General features: G+C 38.5%; 1 protein-coding gene across 38 annotated transcripts in view; it reads left to right on the forward strand.

Annotated features, from left to right (window-relative positions):
• Window positions 1–26672, forward strand: part of LOC127498784 (receptor-type tyrosine-protein phosphatase mu-like) — a 297821-nt gene that overhangs the window by 87027 nt on the left and 184122 nt on the right. For 27 of the 38 annotated variants that reach the window (XM_051868535.1, XM_051868766.1, XM_051868824.1 and 24 more), the window contains 6 exons: window positions 798–972; window positions 6203–6496; window positions 16782–17090; window positions 19030–19139; window positions 21112–21313; window positions 21950–22052. The exons of 6 other annotated variants lie outside the window; for them this stretch is intronic. In XM_051868535.1, coding sequence (XP_051724495.1) covers window positions 798–972; window positions 6203–6496; window positions 16782–17090; window positions 19030–19139; window positions 21112–21313; window positions 21950–22052 — 1193 coding nt within the window. The remainder of the gene's footprint in view (window positions 1–797; window positions 973–6202; window positions 6497–16781; window positions 17091–19029; window positions 19140–21111; window positions 21314–21949; window positions 22053–26672) is intronic. 5 more of the 38 variants (XM_051868694.1, XM_051868775.1, XM_051868727.1 and 2 more) reach the window with 5 other exon arrangements.

Genomic DNA, 26672 nt, shown 5'->3' on the forward strand with positions numbered 1-26672 from the left:
GTGAGTGTGAGTGTGTGAGTGATTGAGTGTGTGAGTGAGAGAGTGCGAGTGCGTGAGTGAGTGAGTGAGTGAGTGTGTGAGTGTGTGAGTGTGTGTGTGAGTGAGTGTGTGTGTGAGTGTGTGTGTGAGTGTGTGTGTGAGTGTGTGTGTGAGTGTGTGTGTGAGTGTGTGAGTGAGTGTGTGAGTGATTGAGTGTGTGAGTGTGTGAGTGAATGAGTGTGTGAGTGAGTGAGTGAGTGAGTGTGTAAGTGAGTGTGTGCAGTTGTGGGATATTCGCAATTCTGACTTTTCTCAGAAATGTCAGTAAACTCACAATTGTGAGAATTTTTTGAGAATGATTTTGTTACTTTCTCGTTAATGTAATCCAATGATTTATAAATTACAATTAGTATAAATTAAAGGCACTACAGCAAACACTACTATGTTCCAGTGTTATTTTACTGTAATTGAGATACTATTATAGTTTTAATAATATTTTGAATCGGTTTTCATTTTTATATTTTAACAAATGTTATTCTTCAGCAGGATCCAAGTACACAATATACAAAAAAAAAAAAGTCAAAACACAACAACACAAAACATCAACAACAAACACCGCACTGAGGATAAGATCCTGAGCTGTTTCATGTTGTTTTATTGCATGTTTTGTTCTCTTTCTGTCACTCTGTTTATTTATTTATTTATTCACATTGTTTAAATGTAAACTTTATTCCTGTCAACTTTCTGTTGATTTAAAGTGTTCTTTATAAATAAACCGACACACAAATGACCTTCTCGAACACACACTCTGCTCTCAGGGTATCGGCGGTCGTGAAGCTCCGATGAAGGCGACCAAACCGTGGAACAACCAGCGTTTTATCGGCATGTTTGATGTGGTGAACACGACCAAACAGGATTCTGGACGCTACAGATGCATCGTCCACTCCAACAGAGGCGTGGGAGTGTCCAACTACGGAGAGCTGACCATCAAACGTGAGTCAACACACATTTATATATATGCATATTTTATATATATATTAAGGTTGTCAAATCAATTAATCATGATTAATCGCATCTAACATAAAAGTGTGTGTTTATATAATATATATGTGTACATATCTTTTTATTGAGTTTATGCTGAAAACATTAAAGAAATATCTGTCAATGAGGTATAATGAGGTATAATCTTTCATGTAAATGTCTTGATTTGAGAATGATTAGAAATTGGAATTGGAAAACAAGACAGAAGTACCGAAAACATCATTTGCAGAACGTTTGCAGTGTGTGATGTTCTTGTAAATGTATTTTTGAGAATATTTTCAGGAATTTGGCCTTACGTTGCACACATAAACCCCAGCGTAAGGCTGTAAAGACGAGCAGAAGTTGTGTGTCTGTGTCAAGGACGGTGTGTCGATCCGTCTCTCTGAATCTCCAGCTTCATCTAAACTGGAGCGAGTCGAGACGGATGCTGAAACATCAGGATTGATGTGTGTTTTATGCTAATGGCTTCCGCTCTCTTTGTTTTGATGAGCGCGTGTTACGTTGTAAGAGCCGCCCTTGACCGGGGTCGTGTTTTCACGGGGACGGCGTCCCACGCAGCCCTTCAACAGTCATTTGATATGAATTTATAGAGCCGCTTGCATCTAAATCCTGATTCGTTCTCTCGGAGAGTCCGGTAATGGCCTTCAATATTTCTTCAGCTCTTTCTTTGTCTCTCTCGCTCAATTGAATTTATGTTCCTGTAGTTTTTACCTCACAGCTTTATGTGATTGATCGCTTTAATCCTGCCTGTCCGGACGGAGAGCTGTCAATCACGTTCAGTGGCTCCGCCCTGAGGCCAGGCGAGACTCCGCCTCTTTGACGTTTTATGCACTGCAATAAATGATGCTCCTTGTTTTCCAGCACAAATATCTAAACATTCTTAAATCAAGATACATTTACTGGAGAAGCAAAATGACTGAAGATAATAAGACTTTTTTTACTGAAAAAAAAAACTAAACTGATTGATAAATTATAAAAAATTTCTGCCATTGTGGTCAAAAAAATCAAAGAGAACACAAATTTGTTTAATAATGTTTTATAGTATATTTTGAACATTTTATATTTTATACTTTTATACTTTTACTTTTCATAATTAATAGTATATTTTAAGCATTTAATACTTATTGTAAATGTTTTTATACTTTTATACTATAACTTTTATAATGTTTTTAGTATATTTTTTTTAAACTTTTTATACTTTTTTTTAAAATTATACTATATTTGTTTGTTTTATAGTATATTTTAAAATTTTATATATTTTTATAATATAAATTATAATGTTCTATAGTATATTTTAAACATTTATACATATAATTTTGTATTTAATAGTTTTAAAACTAACATTTATATTTTACTATGTACATACTATACTCAAGTTTAAACTTTTTAATATTTTTTAGACTATCTTTTATAATGTGTTTTATAGTATATAAACACTTTGTACTCAATTGTTTTTTATACTTATATTTCTAAAATAATCAGTATTTATTCATTTTGGACAGATACACTGTAAAAAAAGAATTGTTGGTTTAACTTAAACATTTTGCCTTAATTTTGAGTTTATTGAAATTAAAAATTTGAGTTAAAACAAAGAAGGCGATTGATTTAATCAACAGAAACTCAAAATAGTATGTCATCTGAACCACATTAATTATCGAAGTTGTTTTGACAAAAGAAAAAATGTTGTGATAAAAAAATCATGAAAATATTTTTTTGCAGTGTAGAAATGCAGACACATTTTCTGTGATTTTTATATGATCGTTGTAACTTGTATATGAAGTGTGTGTGGTGAGAGTTTGCAGATGTAGAATGTCAGTTTGTGTGTGTGTGTGTGTGTGTGTGTGTGTGTGTGTGTGTGTGTGTGTGTGTCTGACAGGTGTGTTACTGAAACAGGTCACAGCTGTCCACTGTCCTAAACTCATGACACACACACACACACACACACACACAGACACACACACACTCATCGTCTCCTGCGCAGCTTAAAGCATCTGCCAAACGTTTCTGAGCGTCTCTGACGGCTCGTTTCTGCTGTTAATCTGTCGTTTTACACTCTAAAGCCGTCTCTGACTGAAGCGCTGTGCCTCCAGCTTCAGTTTACTGGTATTTTTAGCTGCCGTCGTGTTTCTGCTCCAACAGAAGAACATCAGCACTCTTTCTCACTCCTGAGATCTCGATTGTGTTTCAGTGAAGTTTCCCTCCTCAAGAGAAAAACAGACATCATTGTTGGCATACTGTTAGATTATATAAAATTATAACTTCTATAATGTTTTAAAGTACATTTTAAACTTATATTTAAAACTTGTAGTATATTTAAGATGTTTAGCTATACTTATTGATTTCACATTTTTAAATGTTTTTATACTATATTAACTTTTATACTTAGATTTTTTACACTTTTTTACTATTTTACTATTTTTATAGTACATTAAACTTTATACTTAAAGTTTACTATAAAGTTTAATATAACTATATACTGTGAAACATTTTTATTTTTACATTTTATAACTACATATATTTTTTTTATATGTTTTATCAATGTTTTCTTATTTTTCTTACATTTTTGTCATACTTTTCTTACTTCTTAGACTACAACTTTTGTTATATAGGACTTTTTATACTTTATATATATATATATATATATATATACTGTATTTTTATATTATACTTTTTGAATTTTTGAAATTTACTATATTATACTAAATTTAAGTTAAAACTATATACTGTAAAACATATTATTTTATAATGTATTTTATACATTATAATGTATTTTTTTTTATGTATTTTATAATTATCTACAATATATTTCATTGTATGTTTTAGACATTTATACTAATATTTTATGGTATATTTTTAAAATTGTATATATATAATTTTATTTAATTTAAATTGTATAGCCATTATTATCCTTTATAAACATTAATTGTGTAATTATGAAACATTAACAAAAGAAAGAAAACTACTACAAAATTAGAATTCTAAATGATGAGAAATATTTGAGTTCCTGTTGAGATCTCAGACGTTTGTGAACTTTCTGATGTTTTCACACAGTTTGAGATGTTGTTGAGATGTTTTCTGGAACAAACTCTCAGTTTTCATTTGATCAGATCTTCTTGTGTAGGAGAAACATTTGTGATTGTTCTTCAGCACAGGGTCAATCGGAGGCGCCGCTGCTCATCCTGGGGTTTAATTCCCTCAGATCAGCTATAAATAGTAGATGGCGTGTGTTACGTGTGTGAATAACTCATGACGGTGTTAAACGGGCCGCTCTGAGCCCCATCTCATGAAGTCTCGGCGCGTGACGGATGTCTCTATAAAGCCGAGCTTCACGCCGCTACATTAAACGGCCTGTTAGCGGCTGATCTCTGGCCCGCGGGTCACGCGTCAGTCGCGTGGAGATGGATGGGCGTCTCTGAGAGCTGCTGGGATGTGTGGAGTCATTTCTCTGTAATAGAGACACACACACACACACACACACACACACACACACACACACACACACGAGGATGAGCCGCTCACAGCCCCACTGACATTCATGTCAACTTTGACCTTTTTTTCAGGCTTTTTATGCTAGAACTTTTACGTTTTATAGTATAATTTAAACTTTTTATATTTTTCAATATGCTTTTTAATATATTTTACGATTTTTATACTTTTTATACTATAACTTTTAACAGTATACACATTTAACAGTACAGTATAAATATTTTTAAAATATTCTTTTAATATTTTTAAATTTTTTTGTAGTGTATTTTAATTTAACTTTCATAATGTTTTATAGTATATTTTAAAATTCTAAACTTAAGTACAGGATACATTTTTAAACCTTTTATACTTGCATACAGTATAAACATTTTACTAATTATACTATATTTTTTATTGTATATTTTAAACCTTTTATAGCTGCATACATTATAAACTGTTTTTTTAATTACACTATAACTATAGGCTCATATTTCTCTTCAAAATCAACAGAAAATGAAGCTTGTTTATGATTTTATTGCATTACAGTGTTATTTTCATGAATGAAACGGCACGACGTCATGTTCTTCACATTAGTCTGTAATTACTTGTCCGCTGAGGTTAAAGAGTTCAGTCTTTCACTCAAGTCTCGTTGAGGTCAGAGGTCAATATCTCGCTGCACACATAAAACTACAGAGAAAGACAAATGACAAAAGACTGTAAGAAAGAGGAAGTGCGACAGACAGACGATGACGAATGAGGTTGGACAGGATCATCTGATCGTTCAGCTGATGGTTGTGTTTATAGAGCGTGTGTTTCTGGTCCTGCTGTGATTCTCTCTGTTGTGGCGCCGGGATTAAGCGGTTCGTATGAGGTGATGTTTAATTAGCAGGTGGGGCGTGGAGGATTATGGGTATTTCGGGGTTCTGGCCCGGGGTCACGGTGGGACGGCCATCTGCAGTCGGCCAATACGAACACGCGTGTGTTTGAGAGGCTCTGATGAACCTGAGGTTGAACCCGAGACATATTGAGCATATTTAATGCTCTTAAAAAAGTATTTCTTTGGACAGTGATGATACGTTGTGTTTCAGAGTCCCACAGTCCCGTAAAGACTCTGTGTTTCTTCATTACCTTGTGCTTTTCTCCTCTGATTGATTCCCGAGCGTCTGCAGTAAATATGAATGATGATGTTTTATTCGGAGCGTCCTGCAGTGCTGTCGTCGCCGGAGGCCTGAGACTCTACAGATGAGAGCGAATGATCGGTTTTGATGTCTTCATCAATGATTGTATCCCAAACTCTCACATGCTCACGCACTATAAATGTGATTTAATTTCAGACGCAAGCGCTTTGAGTTGATCAGTAGCCGGAAGGAGTTTGATTCTGCTCACCGAAGCTTTATATTTTAATCATTTGTGTTTACACAGTGTGTGTGCACTGTAAAAACTCTGTTCTTCCTCAGTGTTTCTGTCTTGTTTTCCAGCACAAATATCTAAACATTGTTAAATCAAGATACATTTACTGGAGAAGCAAAATTTCTGAAGATATTAAGTCAAAATGAAGTGAGTTTGTGTTTAAAACAAGAACAAATATCTGCCAATGGAGTGAAGTTTAGATTATTTTTTCTGACCTTATTGGCACATATTTGTTCTTGATTTAATCACTAACTCAAAGACTGTTTTCCACTTTTCTTGACTCTAAACATCCGGTCTGTTCTGGCAGAACCGCCGGTTCCCATCGCTCCGCCTCAGCTGATGGCGGTGGGCGCCACGTACCTCTGGATTCAGCTGAACGCCAACTCCATCAACGGAGACGGGCCGATCATCAACCGAGAGGTGGAGTACCGCACCGTCTCCGGCACCATGTACGACCTGCAGCCCGTCGACAAAACCTCGCACAAAATCGGCCATCTGGACCCCGACACGGAGTACGAGATCAGTGTGCTGTTGACGCGGCCCCTGGACGGAGGCACCGGAGCCCCGGGACCACCGCTGAGAGCCCGGACCAAATGTGCAGGTAAGGTGTATGTTGACTCTGATATAATGCAAGAAAGAAGAAACTGTGTCATATATTAAAGGGGTAGTAACGCTCTGTTTAGGCCCTGTCCCAAATGGCACCCTAAACACTCACGGCCTTCCTACGAGTCCGCACTTTCGTGACATAACGTCGCTTTGACTGTCGGGAAGAATTCTTCAGCGGAGCGCGCGCCAGTGCGGACTCCGCAAAGGGGGCGCTCTAGAGCACCCTTCTGAAGCCTAAAATTGACAAATGGGACACCCTACGGACTTAACGGACACGCTGCAGCCATTGTAAGTCTAAAAGTGCATAGAAGTGTGCCATTTGGGACAGGGCCTAAACAGAGCGTTACTGACAGACTGGGAAGAGAGGAGATGCAACAATGGAGAATATGAGGAAAATAATCAACATTCAAACAGAAAAACCTGCTCCAGTAGAGCACAAAAACAACATCAAGGCATAATATGTCCTCTTTAATATCTCGTGCAGTACATCACTTGTTTATACTTAAAAAATATTGAATAAATCTGCCAGTGCAGTGAGACAAAATACAATATTTGAAAACTAGCATGCAGTTTTGCTTCTCTTTGTTGAAAATAAATCTTTTCAAGGATTTTTAGATCTTGAACTACTAAATTAGACACAAATACTGGGTAAGACTGTGATTCTTTCCAGTGCAGATAACCGTCGCAGTGTCGCTACAGCAGTGCTTTATTTAATTTTAATGCAACTTGTGCTTGAGTAACTCAAAACTGTGATATTTCCATCTGCACTTGAAGGCCGTAGGTGATGTTGAGTGTCTTTGAGTTCAGTGGAGATGGAGAGGAGCTGGAGCTGCGGCCTGCGGCGCGTCCTCTCATACCTGACACTGTGTGTGTGTGTGTGTGTGTGTGAGAGAGAGAGTGAGAGATGGAGAACTGGAGGCTTTTTCTGGGTTGCAATCGGGTTCTGACCTCCTGCTGAAGGTCTCACTGTTTCTCATTTCTGCAGAGCTGATGGCGATGGATGAGTCTGTGTCTCTGGCCTTCACACCAGGCCTTTAGGGCTGTGTGTGTGCGTGTGTGTGTGTGCGAGCATGAGTGTGTGTGTGTGTGTCAGTGCTGTTCCTGGCATGTGTGTTTTGCAGTTAACTTTTGCATTTATTGTGTTTGTGAGTGTATCGGAGTTGGTGATGCTTCAGAAACTATGAGTGACTCATAATTTACCCAAAAATAAAACATAAAGCATTAGAATGTTGTTTAAAAAGATGACTTCACTGCTGTGATTGGCTAACATTTTTGCATATGTTTACAACATTTTTACTATTGCTGCTGCCAAGATGAAGTAATTGATTATAGCATAATATTTCAATCAGCTCCCTCTTCATATAAGATCTCAGCTGAGCATTTTAGATTTCACATGATCTCAATCATGTCTGTTGAACGCACAAATGCGACATTCTCGCCATCTTTCCCTGAAAGTCTGTTTGCAGGACCTTAAAAACACCATTACGGCTTCACGTGTTCACCTGCAGACACGGCCACTGACGTACGATTCATTAGTTCGTTATTAGCCTGATGCAATCCTGTATTTATGCTCCTTAATGACAATTATGGCCTGACAGCCATCAGTCGTACTTTAGGTGCTTAACAAATGTGTTTCAGCGTGGCTGTAGATTGTTGAAATGAGTGTTTTTCTGCTCAGGCTCATGTTTTTTTCCCCTTCAGTCTCTCGTGTCTTTGTTCTCTCTTTGCCGAGCTTAATGGAAGTCCAGTGACAAAGAAATACAAACGTACAGAGAAAAATGAGTTGTTCCCTTGAAAGTGAATTATTCTGTGGAAGGTATGCAAGGCTTATCGTGGCTGTGCGTTATTGTTTCGTGTGCTGCACAAAGACGTTTTTCTAAATGCAAAGCTTCTCTCCGATTGCATGCTTTTCCTCTTGAAGAGCTTTTATAAAATCCTCGCGGTCTGTCTGTTTGTTCGCATTGATATTTCCCCAGTCAGCACCACAGGAACATCTGATAGAAATGTTCTGTCCTCGGTCGTGACCCACACAAGGTCAATTGACCCGGTTGCGATTATTCCCCCTCAGACATTGTCATGGAGGACGCGTGTGTTTGTACACGTGATTATTTTTTGCGGGCGATTGTGTTTGAGACGAAGGAAGGTAGAAGAAGAGCAGCTCATTGTGTGGATCTCAAGGACATTCTTCTAAGAGTTGCACCAAAAGAGCTTCATTTATATGCATTTATTTAACAGCAGTCTGTTTCTCCTCAAACTCATTTGAAGCTCCAGCTACGAGCAGATGTTTTACTGTTTAACTACATTGTCGTCATCGTGTAAACAACGATAAACACATGATATGCTTCTCTGTGACTGTGGAAATTCTCTAGTGTAGATGAAGCTGCACTAAAGCATCATAACAGAAGCTCATGTCATTCATTCAGTCTCATGTGATGATGATTTTAGACATTATTTGACTTTAAATCGTCAAACTCAAATAATCCTCACTCACACCTGATGAGAACCAACAGAGTGTTCTTCTATATACTGTAGAACTTTAGGGTTCTTGACTCGATTTACAAGAACCTTCATGTCAAAAACGTTCTATATACTGTAGAACTCCAGGGTTCTTGACTCAAATGACTTTATGCTAAAAAGGTTCTATATAAGAAGAAATGTCTTTCATGTTTAATGGGTTATTTCTTTTTTCTATTGATTAAAGTATGTTTACTGTTTAATTCATAGCTGTTTAATTCATAATTTTTTACCAAAAATTGAATCAAAACTAAATCAATAAATTTAAAAATAAATGCACAGAATGATCTCATGATGAGAAGCCCTAAGAGGTTCTATATTATGAAGTGCCTGACAGAACCCTTTAAGCTTCTATATAGAACCTTTTCTTCTAAGTGGGTTTTTTTTTTTTTTTTATTCTTTTTCTCTTTCATGTCTTTTATTCTGTCTTGTTTCTCTGATGTCATTCATCATCTGTAATGGCAGCTGAGTGGAAGCAGATGAGCTTCACCGCTAATGAAGATAAATTCACTCCTGACTGTTTGTCTCCTTTTATTTTTTTAAAGTTTGATTTTAAAGCTGTGTGAGAAATTAAATAAATAACAAAAATCTGCTTCAGCACTTTGCAGGCTGTTTGTAAAATCATCTCTCTCCATATCAGTCAGTCATAATGTATGTGGTGTCAGACGCCCCACGCTGGCATCACACAGAGAAAACATGTTTCATTAGACTAAAACCTTCACCAATACTGAGAAATACTCTCAATTTTTCTGCAGAAGGGACAGAAATGATCATTCTGTCATCATTTGCTCTCCCTCATGTCGTTCTCAAACCTGTTTGACTTTCACAAAAGTTCTCAATACATTTGATTTTCAGTGAAAATCAGCCTAAATGTGGGTCTGTTTCTCACACAGAGCGTCACACGAGTTCAGAAGACCTGAGATAATGGACCACTGTTATGATGCTTTTGGGTCATTTTGGAGTTTGTCTACCTCTTTTTACTGTCTAATTTCATTGTATGGAAAAGAGTAAACAATGATAGTTTTTGTGGGAATTATTCCCAGGTGAAAAGTCCACTGAGGCCAAGAAATGAAAATATTAAAATGGAAATTGCGACTTTTTTTTTTATATATATCACAATTCTGACATGTTCGGCACAATTATAAGATATAAACTCACAATTCTGAGTTATAAACTCACTATTGCAACTTTACATCTCGCAGTTCTGGCTTTTTTTCCCCTTTTTTTTGTGGAAACAGTGATGCTTTTAATTTTTCAGGATTCTTTGATAAATAGAAAGAACAGAATTCATTTGAAATAGAATCTTTTGTAACATTGTAAATGTCTTTACTGTCACTTTTGGTCAATTTAATGTGTCCTTGATGGATAAAAGTACTCTGAGAATTACACAATATAAACTCACATTTACCTTTTTATACTTTTTTGATCCGTGGAGGAAACAAGCTTCCATACAGAGGTCAGTTTGATTGGTGAGATTTTCTGATATCGGTTCACATCACTTGCATCTTTTCTTGCTCCGATCACACTTATATATTATAGTGAAAGTGTAGTTCAATTTTCATAAATTACAATCTTCAAGCAAAGACTGAAGAAGGTGATTTATTAAAGATCTCTGGTGTCTAGCAGCTCAGTCTCCATCATTGATGGATATATTGACGGACGCAGTCTTCAGTGGATCAGTCTTCACACTAGTTAATGTAACGCAGCTCCTCTAGCTGGTCAATTGCAGCCGGTTTAATGAGATCAGCTTATGTGACCCGTCGGGCTCAATCTGATTTGTTAGACTGATGTGTCGATCTGCTCTTGAAGATCAAGAGGTCACGGGGTCGTGCGTTAACATGAAGTGAAGCGGGTTGTTCCCCGCGACCCCAATCACTAGAGCGACGGCGTTACCGTGGCAACCGAGCGCCGGATCGATCCTCAGCGCGGCGTCGGTGCGTTTGGGATGGAGATTGGTGAGTGTGTGTGAGTTATTGAGCGTCCGTCCATCAGCTGAGAGTCACTCCAAATCTAAAGCTCATTTCCCTTAAAACAATGTAAACACACACACACACACACACACACACACACACACACACACTCTCTCCTCTCGTCTGGTCTCTTGCCATCATGTCATCTATTTGCATGATTAAGGTGATGTGAGTGAGCCATTAGAATGAACAGGAGCCGATAATGTGCTGATAATTTAGAAAACATTATTTAAATGTCAAGCCGTAATGATAAAGAGCCGCTAATAGTTCCATCTAAATGTCACATTGAAATTATTCAATTAGCCGGCGGTGAGCGTCGTTCAGCTGTCGGTACAGTCACGTCAGCTCGTCATGTGCTCGTGTTTCTCTCTCGTGTCTCACAGCGGCTCCATGTGAGCGGATGTTCACTGACATCAAGAGATTTCAATATCGGATGATGTTATTCTGTCGTACAGGAGCACAGTAGAGATTTATATCACACACTCACTGTTACTGTACACACGCTTCATCTGAGAGGATCAGCTGTGTGTGTGTGTGTGTGTATGTGTGTGTGAGAGAGAGTGTGTGAGAGTGTGTGAGAGTGTGTGAGAGAGTGAGTGTGTGAGAGTGTGTGAGAGTGTGTGAGAGAGTGTGTGTGTTTATCTGTGTGTGTGTGTGTGTGTGTGTGTGTGTGTGTGTGTATTCATGAATGCATGCTCACGTACTCCATAGAGAACGAGTGACGGGTAAAAAGACGGAGTGAACTCTAATTCTCTGAGGTCGATATCAGATCAACACAGACACATTCATCCTTCTCACAATTCTCTAAGTTCAGCAAATGATTTTAAAAAGTATGACATTGATTTTTGTGCTTTACAAAAGGCAAAAGGCAGGAACAGTGTGTGAATCAAGCTCAACTTTAAAAGCTATTGATTTTTTTGGACAATTGGCTGTATACACGGAACGATTTCTGAGATTATTTAAAAAAAAACGTCTGAAATGTGACCTGCGAGCTCTAGTGCGCCATTATTCAAGTGCTCTTATTTCCAGACATTTCCTTCCTATTGATGTGAAACCCACTTAAGATGAGGAGAAAACATGAGCACTGCATGAGACGAGACAAACCGCTCGACAATGAGACGCTCAATACCGTTTATCAATGCATTTACCTCTTCTTTAAATATCAATATTATTTAAAAGCCTCCTGAATAACTTTCAAAACACAGTCTGTATGTCTCGACTAACTGATGCAAAGAATATGCAAACATTAAAATATTTCACTTGAACATTAAAATGAAACTAGAGTAATGACAAAAAAATGAGTTTCTTACGCAGTGTTTTAGTCTTGTTTTCCAGTTTTCCAAGATAAAAAAAATACAGTAAAAATAGTGAAATATTATTCCAGTGTAAATCAGCTGTTTTCTATGTGAATATATAGTAAAGTGTAATTTATTCCTGTGATTAAAGCTGAATTTTCAGCATCATTCCTCCAGTCTTCAGTGTCACATGATCCTTCAGAAATCATTCTAAATATTATCAATGTTTTGTTCAGTTTAAGAATTTCATAATATGTTTAATGTCGTCTTCTTCTAGTGAAACTGAAGGGGCAAAAAAGACTCAAATGAAGCGAACGAGGGCCGCTGAGAGTCTGAAGCGACTCCTTCATGAGTGTTTGCTGCCGTTTAAAGAGTGTCAACCAGAAAATAGAGCTTTAAAATCCCTCTATTTGCGTAACTATCAGCGGCCCACACTGACGGGGACGAGTCCGAGCGGGAGGGGAATCACAAGACACGGATCTCACACACAATTCTGCGTAATGCTGGCGAATGAGAGAGAGAGAGAGAGAGGCTTTTTTACCAAATTATAGAACATCAGACCGTATCTTCACACTGCACACCCTGATTGACAAATACATCAACCAAAACAAAACCAAAATATTTGCATGCTTTGCAGATTTCCAGAAGGCCTCTGATTCAGTTTGGCACCAAAGTCTACTGTCTAAACTTTCAGAAATTGGTATAGGGGTCAATACATACAACATCATAAAAACAGTGTATTCAAACAATAAATGTGCAATCAAAATTAGCATTAAAGGGGTCATGAATTGAGAAATCAACTTTTCCTTGGGCTTTTGATATATAAGAGGTCATCGTACTATAAGAATATCCTGTAAGTTTCATACTGAAATCTTCCTTGTTAGTCCAATAAAAGCTTTTATTGACACCAGACCCAGAGAACGACTGATCCTGGAATGTGTCTATAGATGGTGAAACTCCGCCTCCGCAGAAGAAATCAACGCCTACTTCATCATTGCAGCGTTAGCCCCGCCCACTGGTGTGTTAGTGAGATGAGGAGGAGAGAAGAGCAATACAGGACTAAAATAACATTACCTTTCAAAGGATCCTAATGCAGGAATATGGTTATTTATTTTCAACAAAGTAAATGTCTCAGTTGAGCTTTATTTATTTGTATTCGGTACATTTCACTGTGGATTCTTTGGTAAATCAATCGCATTTCGGCATTATCAGACTTTTATGATATGGACTCGACAGTAATGCAACAACATGTCAGTAACTGTGTTCATTCTGATGTCTGATCTGATATTAATGATTCATGTACAGTCAGATGATCTTTGTCTGTGTGTCAGTAAATCAAACCAGTGACTAAACGCTCAACTTCACCTTGTTTCTCTTAGTAGGATGAAAATAATTTAAACGGTGATTAAGTTATAAAAAAAAAGCTCCCTTTGCAGTCGCTGGAGCTGTCAATCAAACAGCGTGAGTTTATCAGTGACTGAGTTCTGGACACACGCCAAAACACGTGTTTTAGTTTTTTAGAGTGTAATCTTAAAATGAGAAAAAGACATTTTCCAATGGATTCAGAAAAAATGCACCTGTTATAAGACATTCTGATGGTTTTACTGGAAAATCAAACAAATACACGCATACACACACACTTGTATATGTGGTTTACGGGGACTCTCCATAGGCGTAATGGTTCTTATACTGTACATTCTCTCCCCCTACACCAACCCTACCCCTAAACCTACCCATCACAGGAAACTGTCTAAAGAGACTTCTATCAAAAACCTTACTTATATTACAAACTTTTCACCAGTAGTCTTATATAATTGAGTTACTTCAAATTATAATGCTGTTATAAAAGCTTATAATATGAAGAATATGTTGATAATGTTGAGCCGTCCACAATGATTGTTGTGATTTGTTAAAACAAGTCTTTTTCTTGAACCGTGCTCTCGTCTTCTCCTGCGTCTGACCTTTCCAAATGTCATTTTCCTCAGATGCTTATTGTGGTTGCGAATAAATGATGAAACGCATGCGAGAGGTGCTAAACTTTCAGAGGGTTTCCATCTCAAACTTCTGTCACGTTTCCTCTGTCTTTGCGGTTTGTCCTCTGTTATGTGTGCGTGTGTTTTGTTTTTATCTGCATCTTGAAGTCTGACTTCCTTCCATTTGCATTTAATCATTTAGCGAGCTTTCTGCTGTCAGGTCTGAACAGTCAAGGACGAGGAACATGCGAACACATTCGTTCAGCGACGCTCTTCTGAAAACATTTAAAGCTCTTGTCATTGAAAAATTACAGCAGTAATCCACCTGAGGCTAGTGTGATTTATTTTTTATGAAACCGTATTTAGGTAAATGATTAAAGATGCTGTACAATGAATTGTTGCATTTGTTGCTTAAAGATACAGTAAAAATTGTGAAATATAATTTAAAAGAGCTGTTTTCTCTGTGAAACTGCATTTTATTCCTGTGATCAAAGCTGAATTTTCAGCATCATTACTTTACTCTTCAGTTTTTATTTATCAAAAATCTTGAAAAATAAAATGTATCTTGGTTTCCAGAAAAATGTGAGGCAGCACAACATTGATAATAATCATAAATGTTTCTTGATCATCAAATCATCATATTAGAATGATTTCTGAAGGATCATGTGACACTGAAGACTGGAGTAATGATGCTGAAAATTACTTACTTTAATTTGTAAAAATATTTCACAATATTACTGATTTTACTGCATTTTTGATCAAATAAATGCAGGTTTGGTAAGCAGAAGAGACTCTTTCAAAGAAATCCTGATGCAGTGAACTGTTGAATTTAGAGTCTGAATCTGTTTTATAACTCACTGTTTGTGTCACACTGTATATAAACCTCTGGCCTTGAATCCAATGAACCTTATTTAAGGACTGTATTGTTCTTCAGATGTGTTTGTATCGGCATGTCTCGTCCTTGTTGCCCGTCTAGACTCTGTGTTTGCTTCTAATGCTCAGATAATGTTGGTCTTTGAGGGTCATTTCACATGAAACATACTTCAGATTTCACTTTACTCAGGAGTTTCTTCAGAAGAGTGTCTCACGTCGGGTTGAGTTTGCTGGTTTAGTGCTGGAAACTCAAAATATTTATGCCTAAATTTAAGATTTATATTGCATGTATCATTTTCATCCATTTGGATTAGACAGTTTTAACATAAAAAAAAAAACTAATAAACTTAATGTGGTGCACATAAATGAAACGGGTCAGATTTCTGCACTCAAAAAGTCATATCACTGTCTATCGGATTCAGTCATGCATTTAAATACAGTTGTCAATCTAGAAACTTTGCAATGTTTGGTTAGCAGCATGAAAAGTATATATACACAAAAAGCGAGCAAAGAGTGCTGCCATTATAATCACTGGAGCTGTCAATTAAATGTGAGGTACACAAAACTCCCGTTATAATCAATGAAGCTGCACAATGAGTCTCATTGACATTGGGTTTTGGTTATAATGAAATGAGTCACTAGTGCGAGTGTGAACTCATGCTGAACAAAAAGTCAGCCACTTTGAATGGTGTTTGAGCAGATTCTGACTAACGTGAACACATCTGATTGGCCATTGCATTCACACGCTCAACAGATATGTCTGTGATTGGCTACAAAGCTCAACTCTGCAAAAACGCGTTGTAAATAGAATGCTCTTCACAGAGCGCAGCACATATTTACATATTCATCTAAAGGTCGCTCTCAGCAGCGTGGACGGCATCCGGGTGTTCGCTAACAGTATAACGCTGCTCACGCATTTCTAACTTCTTTTTACCCCAAAGCGAAGAACGAAACAGAACTTCGCCGTGAGTATATCTGAGCTGGACTCTGCTGTTCTCCGTAGGGTGTGATGTGATGCTCATCTGTTGTCCTTTCAGCTGCTGTATTAGATGGAGTCTGAGACTCTTTCATCCTGCTCTTCTCATCTGATTGCTGCTTTGATCCTGGAGTGGCTGATATGAGCCGCTCTCGTGTTTCCAGACCCGGAGAAACGGGATCAGGGTTTCTGTGATGGAGCCACAGTCACAAACTGTGCACTGCAAAAAATGACTCTCCTTCTTAATATCTGAAGTCATTTTGCTTCTAAATACTAAGTCTTGTTTACTGAAAAAAAGTTTATCAAAATCAAGTGAGTTTTTGTTTAAAACAAAAACAATTATGTGTGTGTGTGTGTGTGTGTGTGTGTCCAGACTCTCCTGGCTTTATTTAACATGAAGATGTTTTACCTCTCAAAAAATTCTCAAAACGTGTTGTTGAGGAAGGTTTTGTGTTTTGTGCCGGTGTGTGCTGTTTGTATTGAGAATGTATTTGCCTGAAAGCATTTCTTACAAAATATCATGAATATCAAATCTCTTTTACATTCTGCTTGTTTAAACGTCTGTTTTTCATTGTGTTTGTGTCCAGGTACCATCAGGCTCTTTAGAGGCACTTTGCATGCAGCGCCATCTGACCTGATGCACGGTAAAGACATTAATAGTGTTTTATTTCCCTCACAGAGCCCATGCACGGCCCACGACAGCTGAAAGTGGTGGATATCAAGTCGCGTCAGGTGACGGTTCGCTGGGAGCCTTTCGGCTACAACGTGACGCGCTGTCACAACTACAGTCTGACGGTGCAGTACCGCGCCAGAGGCGGCGGGAAGGAGGAGAGCAGGGAGGTGGCATCTTACACCGGCCAGACCTCCGCCCCTCAGCACACCATCCATAACCTCACGCCCTACACCAACCTCAGCGTCAGAATGGTGCTGCGCAACCGCGAGGGCGTCAAAGAAAGTCCTGAGATCCACGTTCAGACGGATGAAGATGGTGAGTTCTGTTTGTCAACCACCTGGCAACCTCATAGTAACTGCCTCGAATGTGTCGTGACAGATTGCTGTAGTTCAAGTGGCACGTGAACCGATCATCTCTTCCTCTTTACACTAGTCATAGCACCGAATAAACATGAATGAACATCAGAAGGTATGTTGTTTCAACCGCGGAAAGATGTCAGTACACCAATTTTTTTTAAGTTCAAGTCCATCAACGTTAATCTACTAACTGTACTGTCTGGTTTCATTGTTGGACAAAATCCCGGATAGCAACGGGGGCACAAAATATCAGAGTTATGATTGGCTAGATTGCATCAATCAAACTCCCGCGAAGGGTGAATTCTTTTGAATTTAGTAGTAGGAAATTACTAGTGATCCAATTTTTTTATATCAACTATGCATTCCATTCGTTTTGTGAAATCGGTATGTTTCATCAGGCTGCGAAGAAATATAGAGCTGAGTATCATCAGCGTAACAGTGAAAACTAGCCCCATGTTTTCTAATGATGTCTCCTAAGGGTTGCATTTACAGGGTGAAAAGCAATGGTCCTAGTACTGAGCCTTGTGGTACTCCATACAAGTCATTGTTGCTGTGTTGTTAGGAAATGTCTGAATTTATTGAAGCTCTATTTCTCATTAATTTAACCAGTGTATAAAATAAGTACATAGGGTTGTGTTTGTTACATAGCAACCCCCTAGTAACCACCCAGTTCACCCTAGCAACCTCCTAGTAACCACCCAAAATTCCCTTGCAACCTCCTAGTAACCACACAGAACACCCAAGTAACCTAGTATCCACACAAAATGCCCAGCAGCCTCCTAGTAACTACACAAAATGCCCTAGCAACCTCCTAGTAACCACCCAATACACCACGAGGGCGTCAAAGAAAGTCCTGAGATCCACGTTCAGATGGATGAAGATGATGTGTGTATCTTTTCAGAAGCTGCATCTAAATTGGTATTCAGATTTATTTATAGACCAAAACAGCTTGGTTACAAAATTCATCAAAATATGAGACATGTTCTTGACAGTTTTTTCACCCATTTAAGTCCCACTAGAAATCCCACTATTTATTCTCTAAATCTTTAGGGATCTTTATAGAATTCTAGATCTAGAGCTTTACCTGATATATGCACAAATGGTTCTTGAATAGAAGAGGTTTCTTTTGCTGTATCTGAGGAACCATTGAAGAAGCTTTAAGTTCATCCCCACCACATGGCTGTAAAGTGTCTTTAGTACTATATCGCCTCTGTATTTAGATGAAGAGCCCATTATATCAGGTACTGGAGTGAATGAGCTGCTCAAATACTCCATTGGATAATTTTCATCTTATTTCACATGTTCCTTAGGGTGAATTTCTTCCAGCACTGACATTTAGCTTGAATGTCTAATTGTGTCCCCCATTAGCAGAGCTCTTCTGATGGAATAAACATGATTTTTTGTTTCCTGAGATCGGCAACCTTTATAAATAATTAGACACCTGGGCCGCATCTCGACTGGATGTTAAACACACACGCGCTCTTTGTTCTTGTTCAGAGTCAGTGTCAAGTGAGACAGACTGGAGTAACGTTCCTGCAAGAGGATGAAACGATAAACAAATGAGTAATAATCTCTCACAGGCACACAAACGTGTTTGAAGGAGGAGAAGATGAATGTCATTGTGTGTTTCTGAGAATTTATGGCTTGAAAACAATGACTTTTAGAACAATAATTTGTTTTAAATCACAGTCACTTATTAATAACTATTTAAAAATTTAACCTTTCAGAATAAAGGCTGTCAGCTTGAGACATGTTTTCTTCATTAGCTGCCAAACATTGATTTCACATTGATTGATTTAAATATAACAAAATATTACAGCTACAGAACATGTCGTATCCATATGAAGAGCTGCTGTTGTTGCTGTGTTTTGATCCTTTGTGATGTCACTTCCTGTCAGTGCCGGGTGAAGTTCCTCTGGATTCTATCCAGGCCAGTGTGTATGAGGAGAAGATCTTACTGAAGTGGAGAGAACCGGCTCAGACCTTCGGCATTATCACTCAGTATGAGGTAAACACACGTCATGACTTTACAATTCTGTTTCTCAGCCACCCTAGTAACCACCTGGCAACCTCATAGTAACTGCCTAGAATGTGTCGTGACAGATCGCTGAAGTTCAAGCGGCATGTGAACCGAACATCTCTTTCTCTTTACTACTAGTTATAGCACCAAATAAACATGAATGAACATCAGAAGGTATGTTGTTTCAACCGTGGAAATGTCAGTACACACCATTTTTCAGGTTCAAGTCCACAAACTTTAATCTACTAACTCTACTGTCTGGTTTGTTTGTCGGATAGCAGATAGCAATGGGGGCACAAAGTATCAGAGTTATGATTGGTTAGATTGCCTGAATTTAGTAGTAGGAAATTACTAGCGATCCTGTTTTTTTAATATAGACTATGCATTCCGTTCCTTTTGTGAATTTGTATGTTTTATCAGGCTGTGAAGAAATATAGAGCTGCGTATCATCAGTGTAACAGTGAAAACTAGCCCCATGTTTTCTAATGATATCTCAGAAGGGTATCATGTACGGGGTAAAAAGCAATGGTCCTAGTACTGAGCCTTGTGGTACTCCATACAAGTCATTCTTGCTGTGCTGTTGGGAAATGTCTGAATTTTTTAAAGCTCTATTTCTCATTAATTTAACCACTGTATAAAAAAGTACCTAGGGTTGTGTTTGTTACCCAGCAACCCCCTAGTAACCACCCAGTACACCCTAGCAACCTCCTAGTAACCACCCAAAATGCCCTTGCAACCACACAGCAACCTCCTAGTAACCACACAGAACACCCAAGTGACCTAGTAACCACATAAAATGCCCAGCAACATCCTAGTAACCACCCGATACACCCTAGCAACTTCCGAGTAACCACAGAAAATGCCCTAGGAACCACCTTGCAGCCTCCTACACACCCAAATAAATCCCCTAACAACCACGTAGCAACCTCCTTCTTAGTAACCACATAAAATGCCCTAGTAACACCCTGCAACCCACAACACCTCAACATGGCAGTGATGAGTTTTGCAGAAACATGCCATTCGGAAAATACATTTTTAGTTAATCTATTTTAGTCATTTCAGAGATTCAGCTTGAGGAATTCTTCACGGTTTTAAGCATCTTGACGTTGACAGATTATTTCATGTTTGTTTTAGCAGGCAGAGCGCTTTACCTAGTTAACCGTTACTAGAGACACTTGCTGGAAACAAGATGATCCATCAGTCCTGAACTGTGTGTGTGTGTGTGTGTGTGTGTGTGTGTGTGTGTGTGTGTGTGTGTGTGCACTCTACAGATCACATAGTCAGACGGGACTAACCGTTGACTCAATTGTCCGTGAGCCCGTTGTGACGTCCTGCCTTTGATTTGACAGTATCAAAGAGTTCAAACTGAGACTCTCTGACGGGCCGTGATATCAAAAGGACAGTTTGGGCTTTTTTCTCTTATCAAGGGAACCTGATCCTTCCTTTCCTTCCTCTCTCGCTCTCTCTCTCTCTCTGATTCCAGACATTCTGCTCTTCTTGTAAATTTCCAGTGAGATTTCGCGTCCTCAGATTCTCCGTTCCCGACCTGCACTCGATGACGTCAGTCAGATGTTCGCACATCCCCAGTCTCTCAGTCCATGGAATGATTTAAATCTAATAGCTGTGTGGAGTTCATGAAAAACAGCAGAAAATCTCGACATCATAAAGTGTTTCGAGTACGCCGCTTCATTAATGCCGCTCATCTTCAGTGTAATGAACAAAACCCTACAAATATGAGAAGCAAGACACTTTCCCTTTCGAACTCCTGCTCTGATCCGTCAGAAGCATGGATGTTGTTATCGATTTCTTTATTTATTTATCGCTGGCTGATAATTGAAAAGGGCCTTTAAGGATTTCAGATATAATAGAGTCTAATTTGGTGGAACTCAAAGGAATCATTTGTTCGGTCGACACTGGAATTCATTTGAGTGATGTTAACATGCATGTTTTATGTTCACAGATCTCGTATAAAGCCGTCAGCTCCTTCGACCCAGTGCTGGATCTGTCTAACCAGAGCGGGAAGGTGGTGAAAATGGGGAATGAAACCAGCCACGTGTTCTTGGGTCTCTACCCTGGCTCCACGTATTCCTTCACCCTCAGAGCGAGCACCGCTAAGGGCTTCGGGCCGCCCGCCATCACACAGGCCACCACCAAGATCTCAGGTCTGGATCACCAGTTCAGTCCGATCAAGTTTCAAAGTCCCTTCAGCGGGAGTTATTCTCTATATATTCAGTGTTTCTGAACTCCCTGAAACGCCTCCATTATAGTCTTGAGTTTTCTTCACAATATTCCTCATTTATAGAATAAAGGGGCGGGGCCTGGTTGAGTTAGTTAGTTAGTAGTGTGTTGAAACTGCCCGTTATGTTAAGGGGCGGGACATTTCCCAAACACCAATCACAACACACTGCTCCAGCCGACCAATCAGAGCACATTGTGCTTTTCAGAAGGAGGGGCTTCATAGGGACAGGAACAAGACTTTGTAAAAGGGCATAAGATGGGCTCTTTAATACAAAGAAAGACATTCATGAACAGAAACTCAAAACATTATGTTAGCTGAACAACATAAGTGAGTTAAAGTTGATTTAACAGAAGAAAAAACGTTTTTTACAGGAAGCTGGGCCACATTTGTAATGCTCTAGTTTTTTTTGTGACAGCGCCATCTAGCCAATTACTCCATCAGAGGAATGAAACAAACAGGTGCAAAGACATCTGCGTTTGTGCGCTTGTGTCATAACTACAGTGATTCAAGTTGCTGTTTCAAATCTTTTTAATGATTCGGCTTCCTTTTGTGTTTGCAGCTCCGTCGATGCCGGCGTACGATCAGGAGACGCCTCTGAACCAGACGGACAGCAGCGTTACGGTTGTGCTGAAACCCGCTCAGAGCCGCGGAGCTCCTGTTAGGTAAGATTACAGCTGATCTGGTCTCAAAAGCAGGGAATTTCATCATTGATACCAATTTCTAAAAAAAAATAAATAAAAAAAAATAAAAAAAATGCAGCTGTGGTTGCAAGATTAATTCTGTAAAAATACAGTTAACATATTCACAGATTTTAATAAATATTTAAATTTAATATATTTAGATTTTATGGTTTTAAACTTACATAAGTTTTGTTCTTCCCATATATTGAAAATATTAAAAAATATATAAAATATTTTCCTCATTATTTTGATGGTTTAATCAAACTTGTAGAAAAAAAAAAAATATATATATATCCCCTCCAGACGTCACTTTTGGACACTGGGTGTTAAAAATTGGCTAACAGTAGCATTTTTACAGTTCAAATTCCGATCATATTTTACAGTGCTTGTGAACGGAAGCAAAATAAGCACAGCTGAGTGAGTGCGAGGATGTCTGTTTTCATGGTATTTTTCCTCCTGTATTGTTTGTGGATTCCTCCGAGTGAGCGTCATTCTTTGAAGCGGAGAACAAAGTGTGTGTGAGGCTTCAGAGCTCGTCCCTGAACCGCTTTCATGTGTTTCTCCTGACTGTGTCACCGCGGCTCCTGAATGTCCCCGCGCTCGCAACCAACACTGCGAACACAATCACCCGCTCTCATTAGTAGACGCCGCACGTTACTCAGGTGAACGGGTCCGGCTCATATTTCAGCCCCAAATCAAAAGGAAAATACTAATTGCGTTCAGTAAATGAAGATTTCTGCATTATTTTCATGATATTTAAGATATGAAGCAGACACTGTGCTTGTCTTTTCTTCCCTATTGTGGCGTATATCCACATGAAACGCTTCACAAACAAGAACAAATGTTGATTTTGTCTGTGGGGAGTTGATTGGATGGCTGTGGTTTGCTATTGGTGGATCTCATGTGAGTGACAGGTTGCCCCGCCCTCATCATCATAGAAGAGAAGAGATGATGTCGCTTTAATACAATACTTAAAACATTATTTTAAAACAATAATGATGTGATTTGTATAATAATGTTATATATATGACCTAACTTGAAAAAACAAGGTCCAGTGATGCAAACTACAAATTTCACTGAAAATATAGTCATTTACATCATTTACATCATCCATGTAGTTCATAACTGAATTTATCAAGACAAGAAACATGAACTGAGCCGTTTTTGGCATTTTAAGCATAAGATTAAGAGTGAATATGTGCATATTTTAAAAGAAAAATAATATTTGCAAATACTTTACAATAAATTCTAGTTTCACTGTTCTCTTAAATCCCTATAAATCCTTTTCATTTAAAATATTAAAAAAATTTAAATGAATAGTTTGGTCCTCCAATGTCAAAAACATGCTTACGGCCTTGAATTTAAATCTTTATATAATGATGAAATATAAGCCGGACATGTTTTTGATGTTTTAGGGTTCATTCGCTCTAATATTGAAAGCGTGTATGTTTGTCTTGTGAAGGTTTGTGTCTCTGTTTGATTCACAATCACAGTCAAAACATCATTATTTACTGCTGCATGTTTATTAAGAACCGGATAAAGCTGTAACATCGTCAGCATAAGAATATTATATTACAAAGCGCTGGTTTAATATTGGATATCCGGGGACCGACGCTCGACTGTACGCCGTGCAAATAACCGCAGTAAATTACAGTGGTGTTTACCGCAGTAATCTCTGCTGGATTACACCGCCAGCTCCATCATTTAATCTGATCTGATCTGATCAAATCATGTTTTTACCTCTTCAACAAGATTGGAAAATAGGAAAAGCAAGATTTGATTATTGTGATCCGCGTCTAATCTCCCGGTCTGTGATTGTGTTTCTCCGTGTTTTCAGGAGACGAGGCCGCTGGTCATTATGACGGGCTCTGATGCACTCCTGATTAGTGCTTTAATCACGTTATGATGTGTCTTTTAGCTTGCTAGGGTCAGAGGTCAAACATAGTGTCATGTGACAATTAACCAAGAGCATGTAATCTGACTAACGATGTGAACAGGTTAATTTGAAGCGTTCACATGAATCTCAAACCCCTGCAGTGTGAAGTGTGTTTTTATTTTGGCTCAAGTGGAAACACTCTATGTAATAATTATGGATTCTGAGCATTATTACAAGTAAAAGACATTTCCGTGAGGATTACTGACAGAAGACGGTCCTGAAATCAGTCTAGTGTTTGTGGTTGTTTGTAATCAAACCGTGTGATTAGCTGCAGGAGAATACGGCGGCAGACGCTCAAGCGCTCGACAGCAGATGTTTGCCATTGATACCGGCCTGAAGAAACACATCAAATGACACCAGAGCTTTGAAAGAAACACAACAAAAGAGATTAAACAAAGAAAAGAAACAGTCCCGCCACCAAGAGTTAAAGAAATCAGACATTTGATGTATTATTTTTTGTGCAATTAGCAATCAGAAACATAAATCCACCCACACACACACACATTTGCTCAAACACAAATTGGCTGTGACATGTAATCTGTGTGACGACACACACACACACACACACACACACACACACACACGATGGGAACATTCGTGTCCGGAGGGGACGCGTGTGGCGTGTGGCGTTGGCTTTGAGAGGATTACTGATCTGTCTCGCAGTCGTGCAGTGATTGAAACGGCTGCACAAACGCCTCGAGACCATTCCAACCCAAAATGCATGTTTACAACAGCGAGAAACATTCACTCTTATCGGTTACAGCGTTCAAGCTGCTTTAGCCATCACACAGCAACACTCATATAGTATGTGTGTGTGTGTGTGTGTATATATATATATATATATATATATATATATATATATATTTATATATATCGTTGCTTACCTGGGGAACACATGGCACCAGGATGCGCTATGGGAAGAAGGCAAGCCGGCGGAGGCAGTGTGATGCTTTGGGCAATGTTCTGCTGGGAAACCTTGGGTCCTGCCATCCATGTGGATGTTACTTTGACACGTACCACCTACCTAAGCATTGTTGCAGACCATGTAGACCCTTTCATGGAAACGGTATTCCCTGGTGGCTGTGGCCTCTTTCAGCAGGATAATGCTCCTGCCACAAAGCAAAAATGGTTCAGGAATGTTTTGAGGAGCACAACAACGAGTTTGAGGTGTTGACTTGGCCTCCAAATTCCCCAGATCTCAATCCAGTCGAGCATCTGTGGGATGTGCTGAACAAACAAGTCCGATCCATGGAGGCTCCACCTCGCAACTTAAAGGACTTAAAGGATCTGCTGCTAACATCTTGGTGCAGATACCACAGCACACCTTCAGGGGTCTAGAGGAGTCCATGCCTCGACCAGCACAATATTAGGAATATTTTATATCTAACAACAATTGTATCACACTGCAAAATATCTTAGGTTTTTAATTAGTCCTCTTGCCTTGTTTTTTCCAGTTAAAATGTCTAAGAATCCTTGAAACAAAATTCAACTAATATTTTGTCTTTAATGTGTTTCTTTTGTCTCACTGCACTGGCAGATTTTTTTTTTTTTTTTTTTCCCCAAGTACGAACAAGTGAAAAAACCTGCAGTGAGACAAAAATACACACATATTGAAGATACAGGCTATGAAAACAATATTGTATACTGTACTGCTGCTCAAGTACATTTATCTTGCCTTAAAGGTGAACTGCAAAAAAAATTATGTTCTTCCTCAGTATTTTTGTCTTGTTTTCCAGCACAAATTCTTACATCAAGATACATTTACTGGAGAAGCAAAATGACTGAAGATATTAAGTCTTGTTTCTAAAAAAAAAACAAGAACAAATATCTGCCAATGGGGTCAGAAAAATAATCTTAATTCAAAGGGAAAGCAAGACAAAAATACTGAGGAAGAACATATTTTCTGCAGTGAGAGAGAGACACAAACATTTCAAACGAGAGGAGCGAGCGGTTCAGGTGCTCATGTGTCTTTAATCAGACCGATAGAAAGCCTCCATCACTCGATCATACGGGCTCACACAGAGACGGACGCTTGTTTTCCCCTCCGGCCGAGGAGAGACCATCGCTCTTACAGGTCACTCTCGAGTCGATGGTCGGTCAATCCTCCATAAGTGTTATCCGTGGCGATGGGTGGCCGGACGGACTGACGGTCTCTAATTGGTGTCAGTTAGATGTGCTTGAATCCAGAGCGACAGCAGCGGGCCGCGTCTGATCCCACAGTGCAGACAAACACTGCTGAAGCCCTTTACAAGAAATACTAAGATATAAAAGTCATGATGCATGATTTATACTCTTACAAGAAAAGGTTCTTTATGGAAGCGTAAAGGGTTCTGTCAGGTGCTTCATATATAGAACCTTTTAGGGGTTCTGTCATGGGATCATTCATTTATGCATTTTGTTTTAATTAATTCATTTTGTTTTAATTCATTTTCAGTTTTAATTACAATTTATGAATTTAACAGCTCAAACATAGAGCTAAAAACTGTAAATAACCATTAAACATTAAAGTATTATGCAATCATTTAAGACATTTATCCTTATATAGAACCTTTTTTTTTTTTGGAAAAAAGGGTTGTTTAAAATTGAGTCAAGAACCCTAGAGTTCTATATAGAACCTTTTTTTGGAATAAAGGGTTCTTTAAAATTGAGTCAAGAACCCTAGAGTT

The sequence above is a fragment of the Ctenopharyngodon idella genome, chromosome 2 (assembly GCF_019924925.1).
Source record: "Ctenopharyngodon idella isolate HZGC_01 chromosome 2, HZGC01, whole genome shotgun sequence".
In the NCBI taxonomy this organism is placed as follows: Eukaryota; Metazoa; Chordata; class Actinopteri; order Cypriniformes; family Xenocyprididae; genus Ctenopharyngodon; species Ctenopharyngodon idella.